Here is a 14,470-nt window from a genome sequence, read left to right on the forward strand (position 1 = left end):
GAGCCAATCCTGTCCCTCACAACAATTTAAAAATTATTTGAGAGCCATAAATATGGGATTGTTGGAAAAGTCATGACGCATTTTTGCAACGAAAAACAGAAAAAGTACGTCATGACTTTTCCTACAACCCAATATATTTTTACATAATCACCATTATGTGAATAATATCCTTTAAAATTTTTATAAATGAAACTATGATAGTTTTATTTTCATTTTCAGTTTTACTTCAGAGCCACATGTAAGTACCCAAAGCTGCATGTGGCTCATGAGTCTCAGTTTGCCGACCCCTGCACTAAACAATCATCAACTCACTTAATTGTGGGAGGTGCTTGGATTTACGTACCACCCTCCCTCTGAGACTCCACCATAATATCCTGCCTTTCTCACTGCTACAGGTGGAATCACTGACCACAGAGTTGTCAGCTGAGCGCAGTTTCTCTGCCAAGGCAGAGAGCGGGCGGCAGCAGCTAGAGCGACAGATCCAGGAGCTCCGGGGGCGCCTGGGCGAGGAGGACGCGGGGACCCGGGCCCGCCAGAAGATGACCATTGCTGCTCTTGAGTCTAAGTTGGCCCAGGCTGAGGAGCAGCTGGAGCAGGAGAGCAGGTAGGTGGGAGAGGAGGGCATGGCTGGAGGTGACCTCCACATCCTGGTTTATGAGATAAAGGCGAGCTGTGTTACAAACACCCGGTTTAGGAACAACCCAAAGGCATCATAATAGTAATGGTTACTGATTTCCTATATCATTTAAGATGCTTTAGGCTGCAAGTACCTGCACTCCACTAAGAGTATGATTTAAACAGTGATGTAGCAGTTAGCTATAGCTGCATAAGAAACCATCCTAAAACTTAGTGGTTTAAAACAACAGCTGTTACTTCTCAGGAGTCTTTGGGCTGGCTGGTAGGTTCTGCTGATCTGAGCTTAGTGGGCCTCACTCATGCACCTATGCTCACCTGAGGGTCAGCTAGATGGTTTGGCTGATCTTGGCTGAGCTCTCATATGTCTAAGGTCTCGCCTGGGACAAGTAGGCTAACTTGTCCCTGCTCCAGGCTGGCCCAGGATTGTTCACACGGCAGTCAAGTTTCAAAGAGTGAGGGAAAGTGTTAAAGGCTTCTTAGGGCCTAGACTTAGAACTGGTACAATATCACTTCTACCATATCCTGCTACTAAAGCGAGACATGTGGCCAGCTTAGATTTAAGGGAATGGAGAGATGGACTCTGCCTCTTCGTGGCAGCAGCTATAAAGTCATATTGCAAAGGGTGTGGATACAGGAAGGGGTGAAAATTGAAGCCAGTTCTGTCATTAATATATCATAAAGGATTTCTTTTTCTCACATGATAAGTCCAGAGCTGGGCAGCTGAAGGGTGGCAGAGATCTGGGTCAACATCTGTGTAGTTCCCTTGGTCTTTCCCTCATGGTCACAAAATGGTCACTTGTACGAAACATCACACCCATACATCCATGTTCAAAGCCAGGAAGCAGCAGCAATGTGGGCCTGAGAGCATTTCCATCTCCAGTCTTTGGAAAAACCAGGAACACATCCCAACGTTTCCACTGTGCTAACAAAACTAACAGAATACTTATTACTAAGCAGAATAAATGTCACTCTTCCGATACAATAGATTTTTCTCTTGTTCCATACTATTTAGTAACAATAATAACAATAATAGTTTCCACTTACTGAGGACTTACTATATGTCGGATACTGAACTACTTGTATATACATGTATGAGTCACAATCCTTGTGAGAGAAGGGCCAGTATTATCTCTCCTCTATATACAGGAAAACTTAGGCAAAGATGGGATATAAATCTTGGGTGCCTGACCTGTAATTCAGCATCTCTACCATCGTCTGGTGGAGAAGAGTGTGTTGTTTTATACCAAAAGGTATATAAGGTTCCCTTTTGCATTTATTCATGCAACAAACATGTATTAAGAGTGTACTGCTTACCTTCCCATGCCTGGGCACTGGGGAAATGGTGAACAATGAGACATAGCCAGTCCCTGCCTTAAAAGAGGTCATGGTCCAGGGGAATTCCCCACCTGAGCTAGACTCAGAAGTTACCTTTATCACTTAGTCTCTGTACGTCCCTCCTTTCAGACCAAGGCCTGTCCCCTGACCCAGCGAGGAGAAAGACTTGTGAGCTGGACATGGCAACAAAGGGGAGATCCTCTGAACTAATAGGGCTGGTGACCAGGGACCACAGTTGAAGGAGAAGCTAGATCAGCCTGAGATGGAATGGTTTTGGAAGGCTTCCCGAAAGAGGAGACATTTGAGCTGGGCCTGACAGGCGTGACAAGATTTCCAGAGCACAGAGTCCCAAGCAGAGCAGCAGCCTCAGGGGAACATATGGGAGACATCGGAGCATTTGGAGGAGTTGCAATTGGTCCTAGGAGTCTGTGACTTAGAAGAGGGATTGGGGAGCAAGAGGCTTGAATGCCAGGCTGAGGAGCTCTGTCCCTAGGGTGATAGGGAGTCACAAGAGGCTGTGAGCTTGGATGGGACAGTGCCAGTGCTAGGTGTAGGAAGACCCCCTTGGGGCCAAGTTGGGAACAGACTAGAGGAGAAAGGATGGGAGATGGGAGGCCAGGGAAGAGGCTGGATGATGGTCTAGGTGGAAGAAGATGAGCCCTGGGCTGGGGCTGGGCCATGAGAATGGACAGGAGGAGATGAAAATGAGAAAGTCAGGAGCAGAAGGGATGGAGCTGGGGGCTGATGGGCTGTTGGAGGTGTAGGGGGAAGAGGACAATGTTTGGGATTAAGGCCTGGTAACTGGGGAAATATTAGGGGTTGGGGAAGATGTTGAATTCATTGGGGAACATGATGAGAGTGAGAGGCACAGGCCGAAGGAACTGGCCCCAGAGGTTCATGGAAGAAGCGGTTCTTGTCTGTGGGGCTGGCCAAGGGCCCAGGGCCTCATGGGAAATGTAGTTTGAAGTCTCTGGGGAGGCTTTCCAGAGGCTGATGGATACACTGGTCTGAGTTTGAGTTCCCCTTCCCCCATTATACAAAGAAACTGAGGCTCAGAGGGTATTAGTGACTTGCTCAAAGTCCCCCTGGGAGCAAGCATTGGCCAGCTGATCAGCAGCTAAAGGAGTGTTCCCACTGCATCCATTTCCATGGCTCACTACCCTCCCACTTCCACCAGACCCATGCCTGCCTCTCAGCACATCTGGGGCTGCCGTGTCCAGTTGTGGCTGCTGAGTACTGCCCGTTGTTAGGGGCCTCATTACATGGACTTCACCCTAGGTGTGATGGTCCATGGAGGAGAGGATGGATGAGCAGCGGCCTTGGGGATGAGGGTCTTTGAGACAGGAGGGAAAGGACTTGACAGGAGAGAGGAGGTGAGGATGGCTCCAGGCATCTGGCCTGCAGCTCTAGGTAGATCACAGGGAATGGGAGGAGGAGCAGGTTTGGGGGAAGGCACTGAGCCCAGTGGGGAATGTGAGGGGAGTGCAGAGTCTATTGATGGCCAAGGCTGGAGGCTGGAGCTCAGGAGACAGATTTAGCATACACCAGCCTGTTGATTGTTGTGGAAACCTGGGCGCAGATGAGTTTGTCCAGGGAAAGCATGTGAGTAAGAAGCCAGCAAAGAGGATGGAGCTTTGGGCTTCCAGAGTGTTCCAGAAACACATATAGCCAGAGTAGGAAGTTGAGAAGGAAAAGACAAAGGAAGAAAGGAAATTCCAGACCAGGTGGAGGGAAGATCAGCTGGGAGAGGAAGAGGCCTGAGCTGGGGGCTGGGGCTGTGAGGATAGAAAGGAGGGGACAGAGTTCAGGGGGCAGTGGGACAGGGTTTGGGTACTGACAAGCTGGGGGGTGGCAAAGGAGAGAGAAGGAGCGAGGACAGTGCCCAGTGGTCTGACCTGGGGACTGGCAGTCAGTGGGTCAGTTCCCTGAGAGGAGGGTTAGAGGAAGTGCAGTTGAGTGTGAGGGACCTAGTGAGATACGGAAACTGGTGGAGACATGGAGACACTTTTAGGAATATCTTAGTAGAAACCAAGGACGTAGGTGCCCTGGAGTGGGGGAACCTGGGTTCCAGTGTCTGGCCGAAGTAGACTGTGGGAGTCATTTGGGGTGGGAAAGAGGGAAGAGGCCAGTTCAAGCACAGGATGGCAGCCACTGGACAAGGCCGAGAGGATGGAACCCCAGGGAGCACCTCTCCTGATTCTCTCCTGCATGCTTCTCTGCAGGGAGCGCATCCTCTCCGGCAAGCTGGTGCGTAGGGCTGAGAAACGGCTTAAAGAGGTGGTGCTCCAGGTGGAGGAGGAGCGGAGGGTGGCTGACCAGCTCAGGGACCAGGTGAGTAGCTGATGTCACTGGGGAGCAGTGGAGGATTGGATTACTGATGGAGAAATAGCACGTGTGGTCTCTGGAGGCAGTGAGTTCCCATCACAAGGGGCAGCGTGCAGGTGTGGGACTGGAATTGAGTGTAGATACCGTCCTGGGGCTTGGTACCATCGGCAGAGAGCTGGAATCTGACTTTGCCATGCATAAATTCTGGAATCTAGGAAAACTGAGCTTTCTAGAAGCTAAGACAGCCAAGGAGAGGGAAGAAGTTAAACCCTACCCAGAGGCTAGGCCAGGGCTAAAATAACAGCACACAGTGTTGATTGAATGCTTTCAATGTGCCAGGTACTCTGCTAAAGACATAAGGTATAGTACATTTAATTCTTATCAGAACGGTATGGTAACGTACTGTTATTTCCCCCTCGCATTCAGGTGAGAAAACTGAGGCACAGAAAGGTGAAGTAACTTGCTCAGAATTATTTAGCTAGTAAGAGATGGAACCAGAGTTCAAACCCTAGCACTCTGGCTGCAGCATCTGTGCTCTTAATTATTTATTGAGCAGTTACTGTGTCCCAAGCTCTGTGCTACCCCCTTTTTAAAAATACATACTTGCATTCTGTTGGCAGCCCCATTTCACAGGTGAGGAAATGGAACCTTTAAAACGGGATATAATTTGCACCAGAGCCATAGTTAGTAGAGACAGAGCCTGGATCAATCCCAGGTTTACCTGACTCTAGATAGCATCACTGTGCCCTTAAAAGCTCAGCTGTGTTTTATTCGCCATTCATTCCACAATTATTGAGCACTCACTATGTGCCAGGCATTATGCTAGGCATTGAAGATATGGCTGTGAATGAGACAGAGAAGATCCCTGACCTCACATCTTCAGCATAGGAAAAGAAAGACATAATGAACTTATAAACAAGCAAAGATAATTACAGATTGTGACAGGGACTATGAAGGGAAAAGGGAATGAAGAGTGAGGGAGACATGGAGGGTTGGGGAATCCTCTTTAGATGGGGGGGGCGGGGGGAGTCAGAAAGACCCCTGAGGAGGTAGCATTTAATTGAGACCAGAAGGGTGGGGAAGAGCCAGGCAGAGGGAACAGCAGGTGGAAAGGCCCTGGGGTATGGAGATAAGATTGGTGAGTTCAGAGCAAAAGGAATACCAGTATGGCTAGAGAGAAGAATGGGGTCGAGGGAAGGTTAAGTGATAAGAATGAGGGGTGAGTATGGCACCCAGAGACGTGACCGAGCCTCCCTGCTCCCTCCAAGCTGGAGAAGGGGAACCTTCGAGTGAAGCAGCTGAAGCGACAGCTGGAGGAGGCTGAGGAGGAGGCATCCAGGGCCCAGGCGGGTCGCCGGAGGCTGCAGCGTGAGCTGGAAGATGTCACAGAGTCTGCTGAGTCCATGAACCGTGAGGTGACCACGTTGAGGAACCGGCTCCGGTATGGCCACCCCATGCATCTGCATCCTCACTCCATCAACCCCTGTTCTCCCATCTTTCTCTGTCCCCCAATCTCTATCTCTCTGTCCCCTCCATCTCTTTCTGCCCTCTCACTTGCCCTCTGCCCATTTCTGTCCATTTCTTCCTGTCTCATCTCTCTCCCTCAACTTTATTATCTCTCTCCACATCTCCCTATCTCGCACTTTTCTCTCTGCACCCCTCATTTAATCTCTGCCTCCTGGTCTCACCTTCTCCCCGCAGACGCGGCCCCCTCACCTTCACCACCCGCACCGTGCGCCAGGTCTTCCGACTGGAGGAGGGCGTGGCATCAGACGAGGAGGCTGAGGAGGCAGAGCCAGGGTCTGGGCCGCAGCCCCCTGGGCCTGACGGGTCCCCTGAAGCCCAGTCCCAGTGACCCCTCCCTGCCCCAGCCCCTCCCTTCCTGGCCCCCCGTGGGTGCTGGTACCATGAACCCACCCTTGTGGCTTCGTGCACTTTGGAAATGGCGCCACCTGTTGGCACCACAGCACTTATCAACTCCACCCTGGAGGGGTCCCCTGAGACCTCCAGTGAACCCCGGAACACAGAGGAGCAGGGGAGCAGGGAAGCAAGGGCTAGGGCTCTCTCTCTGGGAAGGAAATTCGGATGTAGTTGGCACACTGTGGTCCCATCCAGCTCCCATCCTTCTTTCAGCTAATTTTCAGGAAGGGAGCACATTCCCTGGCCCTCCTCAGCCAGGGCTTCCACTGGCCTCTCCTCTTCCCTCCTCCCCTCTTTCCACCACCCTTTTCCCCCTCCCAGGCCTCCACCAGCCTTTGATTTTTACAGAGGGGCAGGATAAGAGGGCCCTTTTCCCCTCCCATGCTCTGCCCTCCCATCTGGTTGCTCTTGTGTGATCACAGTTCAGTTGGTGTCTCCGTGGGGGCTGGAGGAGTCTCCCTGACCCTCCCAGCCTCCTGCTCTGGCAGAAATAAACTCCAGCTTCGAAAGGACCCTGATGAAGCTTGTGTGTGTTCCTTCCAGGGGGGCGGGATATCTCTAGTGGGCCCAGATGGGCACTGGCTCTTTCTGCCTGCTGGGGTGCAGTGGGATGGTCTGATTCTGATTACAGCTGGCCAGTGTTAGGGGACCTCCTGGGTACCTGGCATTTCCCCTCACCCCAGCCTCCTCCAAGGTATTCCCTCATTATTCAGATGAAGAGACAGGCTCGGAGCTGTGATGTCCCTGGCTCCAAACCTCCCAGTCAGTGAGTGGCAGAAGGAGTGCAGCACTCTGGCCAACCCTCAAGGCTTAGCAAAACAATGACAGTAGTACCGGTGAGCCATTTGTTGAGTCACAACCATTTTTTTAGCTGTGTTAAACAAGGGAAGTTGATCTCAACTCAGTACTACCACTAGGGACAGGAATCTCATTGCTTTCCAGCACCTAGGACAGTGCCTGGCACCTAGCTGGCATTCTTATATTTGCTGAATAACTAGATCACCCCATCCCGCCCTTTTGGAGGTGGGAACAAGCCCAGAAAGGTTGAGAGACTTGCCCAAGGACACATAGCTACTAAGAAGTTGAACCCACACAGACTGGCTTCAGAGTCAGCAATAAGGGGGCGGGAGGGAGGCTTGCAGCCCTCAGCCCGAGTGCACACTGGGGACCCAGGTCCACTCCTTCCCTGGGGACTAGTCACCCTCACCTAGGAGTTCCCATCACCCAGGTGCCCTCAGACTTTCCAGTTAGGGGTATAGACAGGCATTCACCGCCAAATCAAGGGGATGCTCACACCCTTGCCACTTTAATCCAACCCCTCTGCCTACCCCCAAAGCTCTCCTGCCTCAATAAGGAGACCTTCCCAGCAGACAAACAGGAGGCAACTTTTAAATGAAAAGGAAACTTTAATTTTGGTGGGGAATGAGAGGGTGGGTGGGAAGGGATCATGACACTGTTTCTTTGGGGAGAGGGGGTGACATGCGGCAGCTTCTGCATTGGGCAGTTCATGCACCCAGGGTGGGCGTGGGGGAGGCTTGGGGGAGGGGCGGTGTCGACCCCTCCCTCCCTGCCCTGGGGGTGGGCTGAGAAGACCCGCCGTTAGCACCAGAGTTGGACGATTTGCAGACCTCCCCTCCCCACACTGACTCCGGACACCCGCCCCCATCCCTGAGAGCGCCCCCTTGTCACTCCCCCCGCCCCCACGTCGACAGGCCAGGCCCGCCCCGCCCACATTTGAGTGAGAGAAACTTATTGCTGTGTATGTGTGTTGGGGAGGGGGAGCCGCTGAGCTCAGGAAGACCCCCACCATTCATTCCTCCCCAATCGCCCTGCCCCCTGCCCCGTGTCCGTGCGTCCCGGAGTGCAGGGGGGCACTACATGCGTGTGGGGAGCGCGTCATGCAGCGCATGCGTGTAGTTGCGGGCACCCGGGCGGCTGGGGGAGTGGAGGGAGGGGAGCGGGACCTGAAAGTCGTCCCTAGAGCTCCCTCTCTCTCCCTCCTCGAATCCCCACACTTTGTGTTGATTTGGGGGATGAGAATCACGTTTTGTAGAGGCTTATAATGATTGTGGTTATTTTTAAAAGCTGAACTAAAAAGCTGGGTACGTGTGGCAGACTGGCGAGCAGGGGGGAGACGTTGGGAAGAGGTCTGTACCCTTTGGAAAAGATCCTCACCCCCTTTCCCTGCACCATTCGGCTTCCGTGAGGGTCAGGGAAATCAGAGGGGCTTTTTTATTTTTTTAAAGAAGTTAAACCCTTTGGCAATATAATCGATCCCCACCCCCATACCCTGGTGCCTGGATCCCCTAGCCCTTTGCCCCACCCCACCCCGCCCCCACAGAACCCACCCCACCCCTCACCCCTGATTCACCAGGGTTTAGGGTCCGAGGGAAGGATGGGGGGGGGACTCAAAATGCCCCTTGCATAGGAATCGTTGCATCAAGAATCGTGCTCGGTGACACCCCCCCAACCCTCGGGTGGGGGTGGGGGCGTTCCTGAGGCTGTGGGAGCAGAGGGAGGACGGTTACTAATTCTGTGGACCCCCAGCTCCAAAAGGGGGGGTCCTCTAAGGATTCTGGGACCGGTGCGGTCTCCAGGCTTGGGGGAGGTAGCGCATCCTTGAGCCAGGATGGGATATGAAAGTGATTTCCCACCCGCAAGCGCGGCGGGGCTTGGAACGCCGGGGAAAGGCGGGCTGAAGTCCCAGCCCAGGTGGTTAGGTCATTGTTTCCCAGTGTCCCTTTATTCGGGCACAGCCTCTACTTTAAATGGAGACACTTCTAACCTAAATAAACGGTGTCCTGGCCAAGCAGCAGTATCTGGACTTACCGGCTTAGGTGCGAAGAGCCGTGAAAGACAAAACTTTAAAAATTAGTGTCCTTGTACTGCCTACAATCTCAGCACATCACCAGGGGCACAATACGACCCTCTGGGAAACACTGGTGTCCATGAAGAGGGTACCTTTTGGGCACCATTTAAGGGAAGGGGCTCTTGGCGGGGTCAGGGTTGGGCATAAGAAAGGGGGTGCCCTGGGAAGGTCTGGTTCCCTGGAATTACAGACAGGTTGAGCCCATCTTGGAAATTCTAGCGGCAGGAGAACCTGAGGTGGATGTCTGATGTCAGAGATTTGGGGATTCTGGGGGAGTTGAGGCCTGAGGATTTGGGGGTATTCAGGAAGTGTCCATGTCTGGGAAGGATTTGGAGCATCCCAAAGGCTAAAAGTGAGCTGCAGGGCTGGGTCAAGTCTTGGAGGATTGAGAGATGTTGGGATTTACTCCAGGGAGTGGGTAGGGGTGGGGCTTGAGAGGCGGCATCAGTGTGCAGAGGTTAAGTCCCTGGAGCATGTGGAGATTTGGGGGAAGCGGGGTGCCACGGTCAGTGTCGGAAATTCTGGGTGCAGGTCTCATGTCCTGGGAATCTGGAGTGGGTGTTGGGGAATTTTGTGTGCTAGGGTCAGACCATCCCAGGAGCTCTGGGATGGGAGGTCTGAGTCCATGCAGCAAGAACAGAGGCGAGCAGATGGGGGGGAGGAGGGGTAAAAGGGTGCAATTCACCTAAAGGAGCCTCCTAAAAGCTGAGGGAGCACCTGTCCGCAGTCCCCACCACTCCTACCATCTGAGATCGGCTCGGGTTTTTGGCTTGGGTGACTGTTCCTTCTTCCCCCGCATTACCGCTAATTATTATTTTTTTAAATCAATGCGTGATGGGTTGCCCTCCTGGGGTGAAGAGTAGGAGGCTAGGAGACCCTCCTGTGGCTTAAAGGCCAGCCTAACCCCGTTGAGGTCCCCGCCCCTTCCCAGAGTGCCCCTTCCCTCAGTCGCGTGGCATGCAGCCCCTGGCGCTTATTGCTGAGGTGAAGTGGGGGGGCCGTCAGATTGGGAGAGGCATGCAGAGTAGGGGGGAGGTACCCCAAATGTAATTGGCATAATTTGGACTTATTTACACGACTTGATGGGAGGGGGGTGTCCTATGGCTCATGGAGACCTGAGAAGGCTTTATTTGGGGGTGGGCAGAGAGTTGGGGGGAAGGGCTTTGGACCCTACCCCTCCATCCTGGGGGCCCAGGTGGGGGTGAGGGGCCCGGGGGTGTCTGCTGGCGTCGTCGTCTCCGTTGCATATTATTAATGACTTTTTGATTTTTTAAAAAACCCTTTCCCCCACCCCCCACCCCCAGCTCCTTTGACCTTCTTCCCTGTCACCCCCGAGTCCCCCCACGGGGGGGAGGGGAGCGCTAGAGGATGGAGGGCAGGGTTGGGGGAGCACGGCGGGTGGCCCTGGGAGAGCCAGGGGGAGTGGCAAGGGGCGCGAGGCGCAGGGACACCCCGCTGAGGCCCGCGATGCTGCTCAGGCTGCGGGATTTCTCGTAACCTGGGGGAGGGGGGGCAGAAACACGGGGAGGAAGCATGGAGTAGGGGTGCAAAGAGAGGTCCAACAGACAGACCCCAAACAGAGGGAGGGAAGCAGGAAAGAAACAAACAGAAAGGATAGGACATGGAGAAAGAGACAGAGCCAGGAAAAGCAAGAGACAGAGATAGGAGAGAGAGAGAAGGGTGTGGGAGAGAAAGAGAACAGTCAGACACCAAGACAAAACAAAAGGCAAGAGGCAGAGAAATGGACAGAGGCGGACCAAGGAGATGGAGAGAGAAGTGAACAAATCGGACAGTCAGTCGCATCAAGGAGAAAGGTTCAGACATGGGGAGGGGGGAGAGACTCAGGGTTAGGAGACAGGGTGGCACCCACCGAGCCTCCCCCACCCTATCCCCACACGTCCCCCCTCCAGGAATCTCATTGCTTTCCAGCACCTAGGACAGTGCCTGGCACCTAGCTGGCATTCTTATATTTGCTGAATAACTAGATCACCCCATCCCGCCCNCCCCCTCCCCCACTGACCCCCTCATCTGAGGCAAAAAGGTGGGGGGCAGCAAGGCAGATGGTGGCAGCAGGGGCATGGGAGGGAGCTCGGGTGGAAGGCATGTAGGGGGAGCAGCCGTGGGGAAAACTTGGTAGGGAGCTGACAGGGCTGCAGATGGGGGGCTAACCTAGATGTCGAGAAAGGAGGAAAGGGGGGCTGTGAAGGGCTGAGTGGACGGAGCAAAAATCAGCAGTGCCGCTGGGGGGCCAGAGAATAGCTCCAAGAGCAGTCTGAGGGGCAAGGCTCACCTGAAGGTTGTAGCGGGGTACCTTTAAGGGGTCAGGAATCTTTCCAATGGGAGCCTTCGGATGGGAAGTCTAAGATCGAGGAGCATGTGTGTGGTTTCCTGATAGCTCGGGAATATCTTAAGAGTTATGCCAGTGTCTGGGGCTTTCCTAAGCGATGCCAAGGGGTCTGTCTGGACGAGGACGTCTTGACCACAGGAGAAAGAGCCTGGGGGTGTTGGAAGCCCACTATCTTGGGGACACCCCTTCCCAGCCATTCCCCAATGCTAACCTGGGGGGAAGGGGCAAGGGGGGACCGAGGGTCTCACGAGGTCTCAGGCGGTGACAAGAGCTGGGGACAGAAATACACAGAGTCATGGAGGGGTGGGGGTGGTCAGGGAGAACCCCCCAACACAGCCTCACTGTTGGGGGTTGGAGAAACGCCGGGATCTCTTCTTCCTCTCTGGTGTTTTCCGGGGGAGGGGAGCAGTGAAATGGGGCAGCGGCCAGAGACATCAAATATGGAAGGAGCTTCCGAGGTGGCTGGGGTTGGGGGGGAGGATGAAGGAAGGGAGGAGGGAGAGGGCTGGGGAGGAAGGGGGAACATGTGTCAGGCGTGGGACTCACGTGGTTGGTGAGGAAAGATGGAGAAGGGAGAACTCATGGGGCAGGTGGGGGACAAGCCAGGAGGAAGGGTCTTAGGAGGAGGGAAGTGGGTGGCAATAGAGGAGGGAGGGTCATGGAGGAAGGAGGAGGGGGGGGGGGGGGGGGGGGGGGGGGACCCCAGGATTCAGTCAGCCCCATCAGCTCCAGCCATTATTTGAGTTCAATGAATGGATTTTGGCATCAGAGGCAAGAGAAGCAGAGACCTCAACCCCCCACCCCACCCAGACTCCTCCCTCACCCACATTCCCAAATCCTCCCCGCTCCCTCTGCCCCTCAATTCCAAGGGGCCCATCCAGACCTGGGGTTGGAGGACAAAGGGTGGTCACAGGACTGGGAGCAAGCAGGGAGAGGGGTGAGATGGAGGCAGGGGCAGGGGGGCTGGTAATGAGATGAAAATGATGATGTGGGGGGTGGTTCCAACAAGGAGAGGTGGAGCGATGGAGCAAGAGCCAGCCCCTCGGGGTTCTGTGTGGACCCGGAAGCCTGGGTTCTTGCCCCCCTCTGCTGTGTGGCCTGGGGTCAGTCATGGCCCTCCCTGAACTTCTGTGAAACAAGGGGCTTAGATGAGATGGTCCCTGAAGGCTCCCCAAGTCCTCCTGTAGCATCTCCTCGGGACGTGGGCAGAGATTTAGGATGTATCTTTGTATTTCTATGGAAGAGTCCTCAAATGTTTGTTGAATGAGTAAGTGATGTATCAAATTCCTCCAGGTGGCTTCTCATCACATTAAAAATCAAATCCAGCCTCTCACCGTGGCCAAAAATACCCTTCTGATCATTCTGCACAGATTGTCTGGCACCCCCCTACCCTTGGCTGCTTAGCTCCAGCCACACTTCCCTCATGGCTATTCCTTTAATAAACCAAGCTCATCCTACCTCAGTACCTCAGGGCCTTTGCACTTGCTGTTCCTTTTGTCTGGCTGGCCTTTTTTACCTTTCACATCTCATGTCACCTCCTCAAAAAGGTCTTCTGCAGACCCTCTTATCTGAAGTGGCCAGAGTATTTTTTTTTTTTACTTGTTTATTTTCTGCTTCTCCAATCAGGGAGTGTGAAACTTGTCCTATAAAGGGCCAGATAGTAAATATTTTCGGCTCTGTGGGCCACACGGTCTCTGTCACAACTATTCCACTCTACTGTTGTAGTATGATAGTGGCTAGGTTCCAATAAAGGTTTATTTACAAGACAGCTAGCTGACAGATTTGGCCCACAGTGCGCCGACCCCTACTCTAGAGTGTAAACTCTGTGATGGCAGATTCTTGCTTTGTGCAATGCCAAATTTCCAGGGCCTGGAACTGTGTCTTCAAAAATTAGTTGCTGAATGAATGGATGGATGAATGGAGCTAGGGGTTAGCTAGGGTTACAGCTAACTGAGGATTACAGAATACATGTTAAATTCCTGGCATGTGGTGGGTGCTTGGTTATATTTGCTGAATGATTCATTGGCTAACAACTTTCTTTTCGCTCCACCCCTCTCACCTCCCCAGGGCCAGTCCCCAGCCCTGTCCCTGACGCCTTCTCTCCTCTCCATTCCCAGAGCCCTGACCCAGGCTCTGGCCTTGTTCCCTGGACCCTTGTCCCAGCCTCCTACCAGGCCTCCTGACCTCCAGTCTCCCCTTCCAGTCCATCCCCAAGGGCCCAGAGCTGACCTCTCCGCAGGTCCCTGGACAAGGTCCCAGCCCCTCAGCCCAGCGGTGCTTTCCTGCCTCACGGCTGTCTACCAGTCCCCAGTCTCCTGGCTTTGCTTGTGCTGGTCGCTGTGGTCACTACTGTCTAATGGGATCACTTCCCTGCTGGTGGTCAGGACAACCCTATCAGTTATCAACTCCTTCAGAAAGCCTTTCCTGTCGCTTCTTCCTACCCCAGGACTTTTGCATGTTCCTCTAACTGCATGACCCTGTGCTACCTCCATGACTGAATACACTGCATATATTGCCTCAAATAGTGTGCCTCTCCCACCAAACTGAAAGCTCCTGGGGGCCGGGGGAGGGGGAGGGGGGGTGCAGGGAGTGTTGATTTTGTTCAATATTGAATTCCCTGCGTGGGGGACAGGTGGGTGCTTTGTAAGCTGGCCAATTCACAAGTTTTCATCCCACCTTGCACTCTGACGAGTGTCCTGTGTAAGTACCCTATTTTCTTGATTGAGTTTTTAAAAAACCAAAAGGGAAGGCGGGGAGAGAGATGTCAATGGGGGTGAGGATGGGGGGGTCAGTCGTGAGGGCAGGGAGGGAGGTCAGGCACATGGTGGGAATGGCTGGGGTTAGTTCCAGGGGGTTAGTGAGGGCAGGGCAAGTCCTGGGCAGGTGGGTGTGGGGTCATTGTCAGGGCTGGAGGTTAATTTGATGGAGCTCTTCACGGTGAGAGGGTGGGAGTCTCGGTCAGTGGTGGCTGCATGTTCTCAGAGGGGTTAGTCAGGAGGGAGGGGTCCAGAAGCTGGGGCTACTTACCCCGGGGGGGA

General features: G+C 53.7%; 2 protein-coding genes across 2 annotated transcripts in view; one reads left to right on the plus strand and one right to left on the minus strand.

The window, feature by feature from the left end:
- Positions 1-6,734, plus strand: part of MYH14 (myosin heavy chain 14) — a 96,825-nt gene extending 90,091 nt beyond the window's left edge. The window contains exons 39-42 of the mRNA XM_019658163.1: positions 396-604; positions 4,194-4,302; positions 5,565-5,737; positions 5,998-6,734. Of these exons, the coding sequence (XP_019513708.1) occupies positions 396-604; positions 4,194-4,302; positions 5,565-5,737; positions 5,998-6,151 (645 nt within the window). The 3' untranslated portion in view covers positions 6,152-6,734. The remainder of the gene's footprint in view (positions 1-395; positions 605-4,193; positions 4,303-5,564; positions 5,738-5,997) is intronic.
- An 871-nt stretch (positions 6,735-7,605) lies between these two features.
- Positions 7,606-14,470, minus strand: part of KCNC3 (potassium voltage-gated channel subfamily C member 3) — a 20,649-nt gene continuing 13,784 nt past the window's right edge. Inside the window, exons 6-7 of the mRNA XM_019658164.1 lie at positions 12,260-12,315; positions 7,606-10,737 (exon numbers count right to left, since the gene is read on the minus strand). Of these exons, the coding sequence (XP_019513709.1) occupies positions 10,447-10,737; positions 12,260-12,315 (347 nt within the window). The 3' untranslated portion in view covers positions 7,606-10,446. The remainder of the gene's footprint in view (positions 10,738-12,259; positions 12,316-14,470) is intronic.

The sequence above is a fragment of the Hipposideros armiger genome, unplaced genomic scaffold, assembly GCF_001890085.2.
Source record: "Hipposideros armiger isolate ML-2016 unplaced genomic scaffold, ASM189008v1 scaffold_283, whole genome shotgun sequence".
NCBI lineage: Eukaryota > Metazoa > Chordata > Mammalia > Chiroptera > Hipposideridae > Hipposideros > Hipposideros armiger.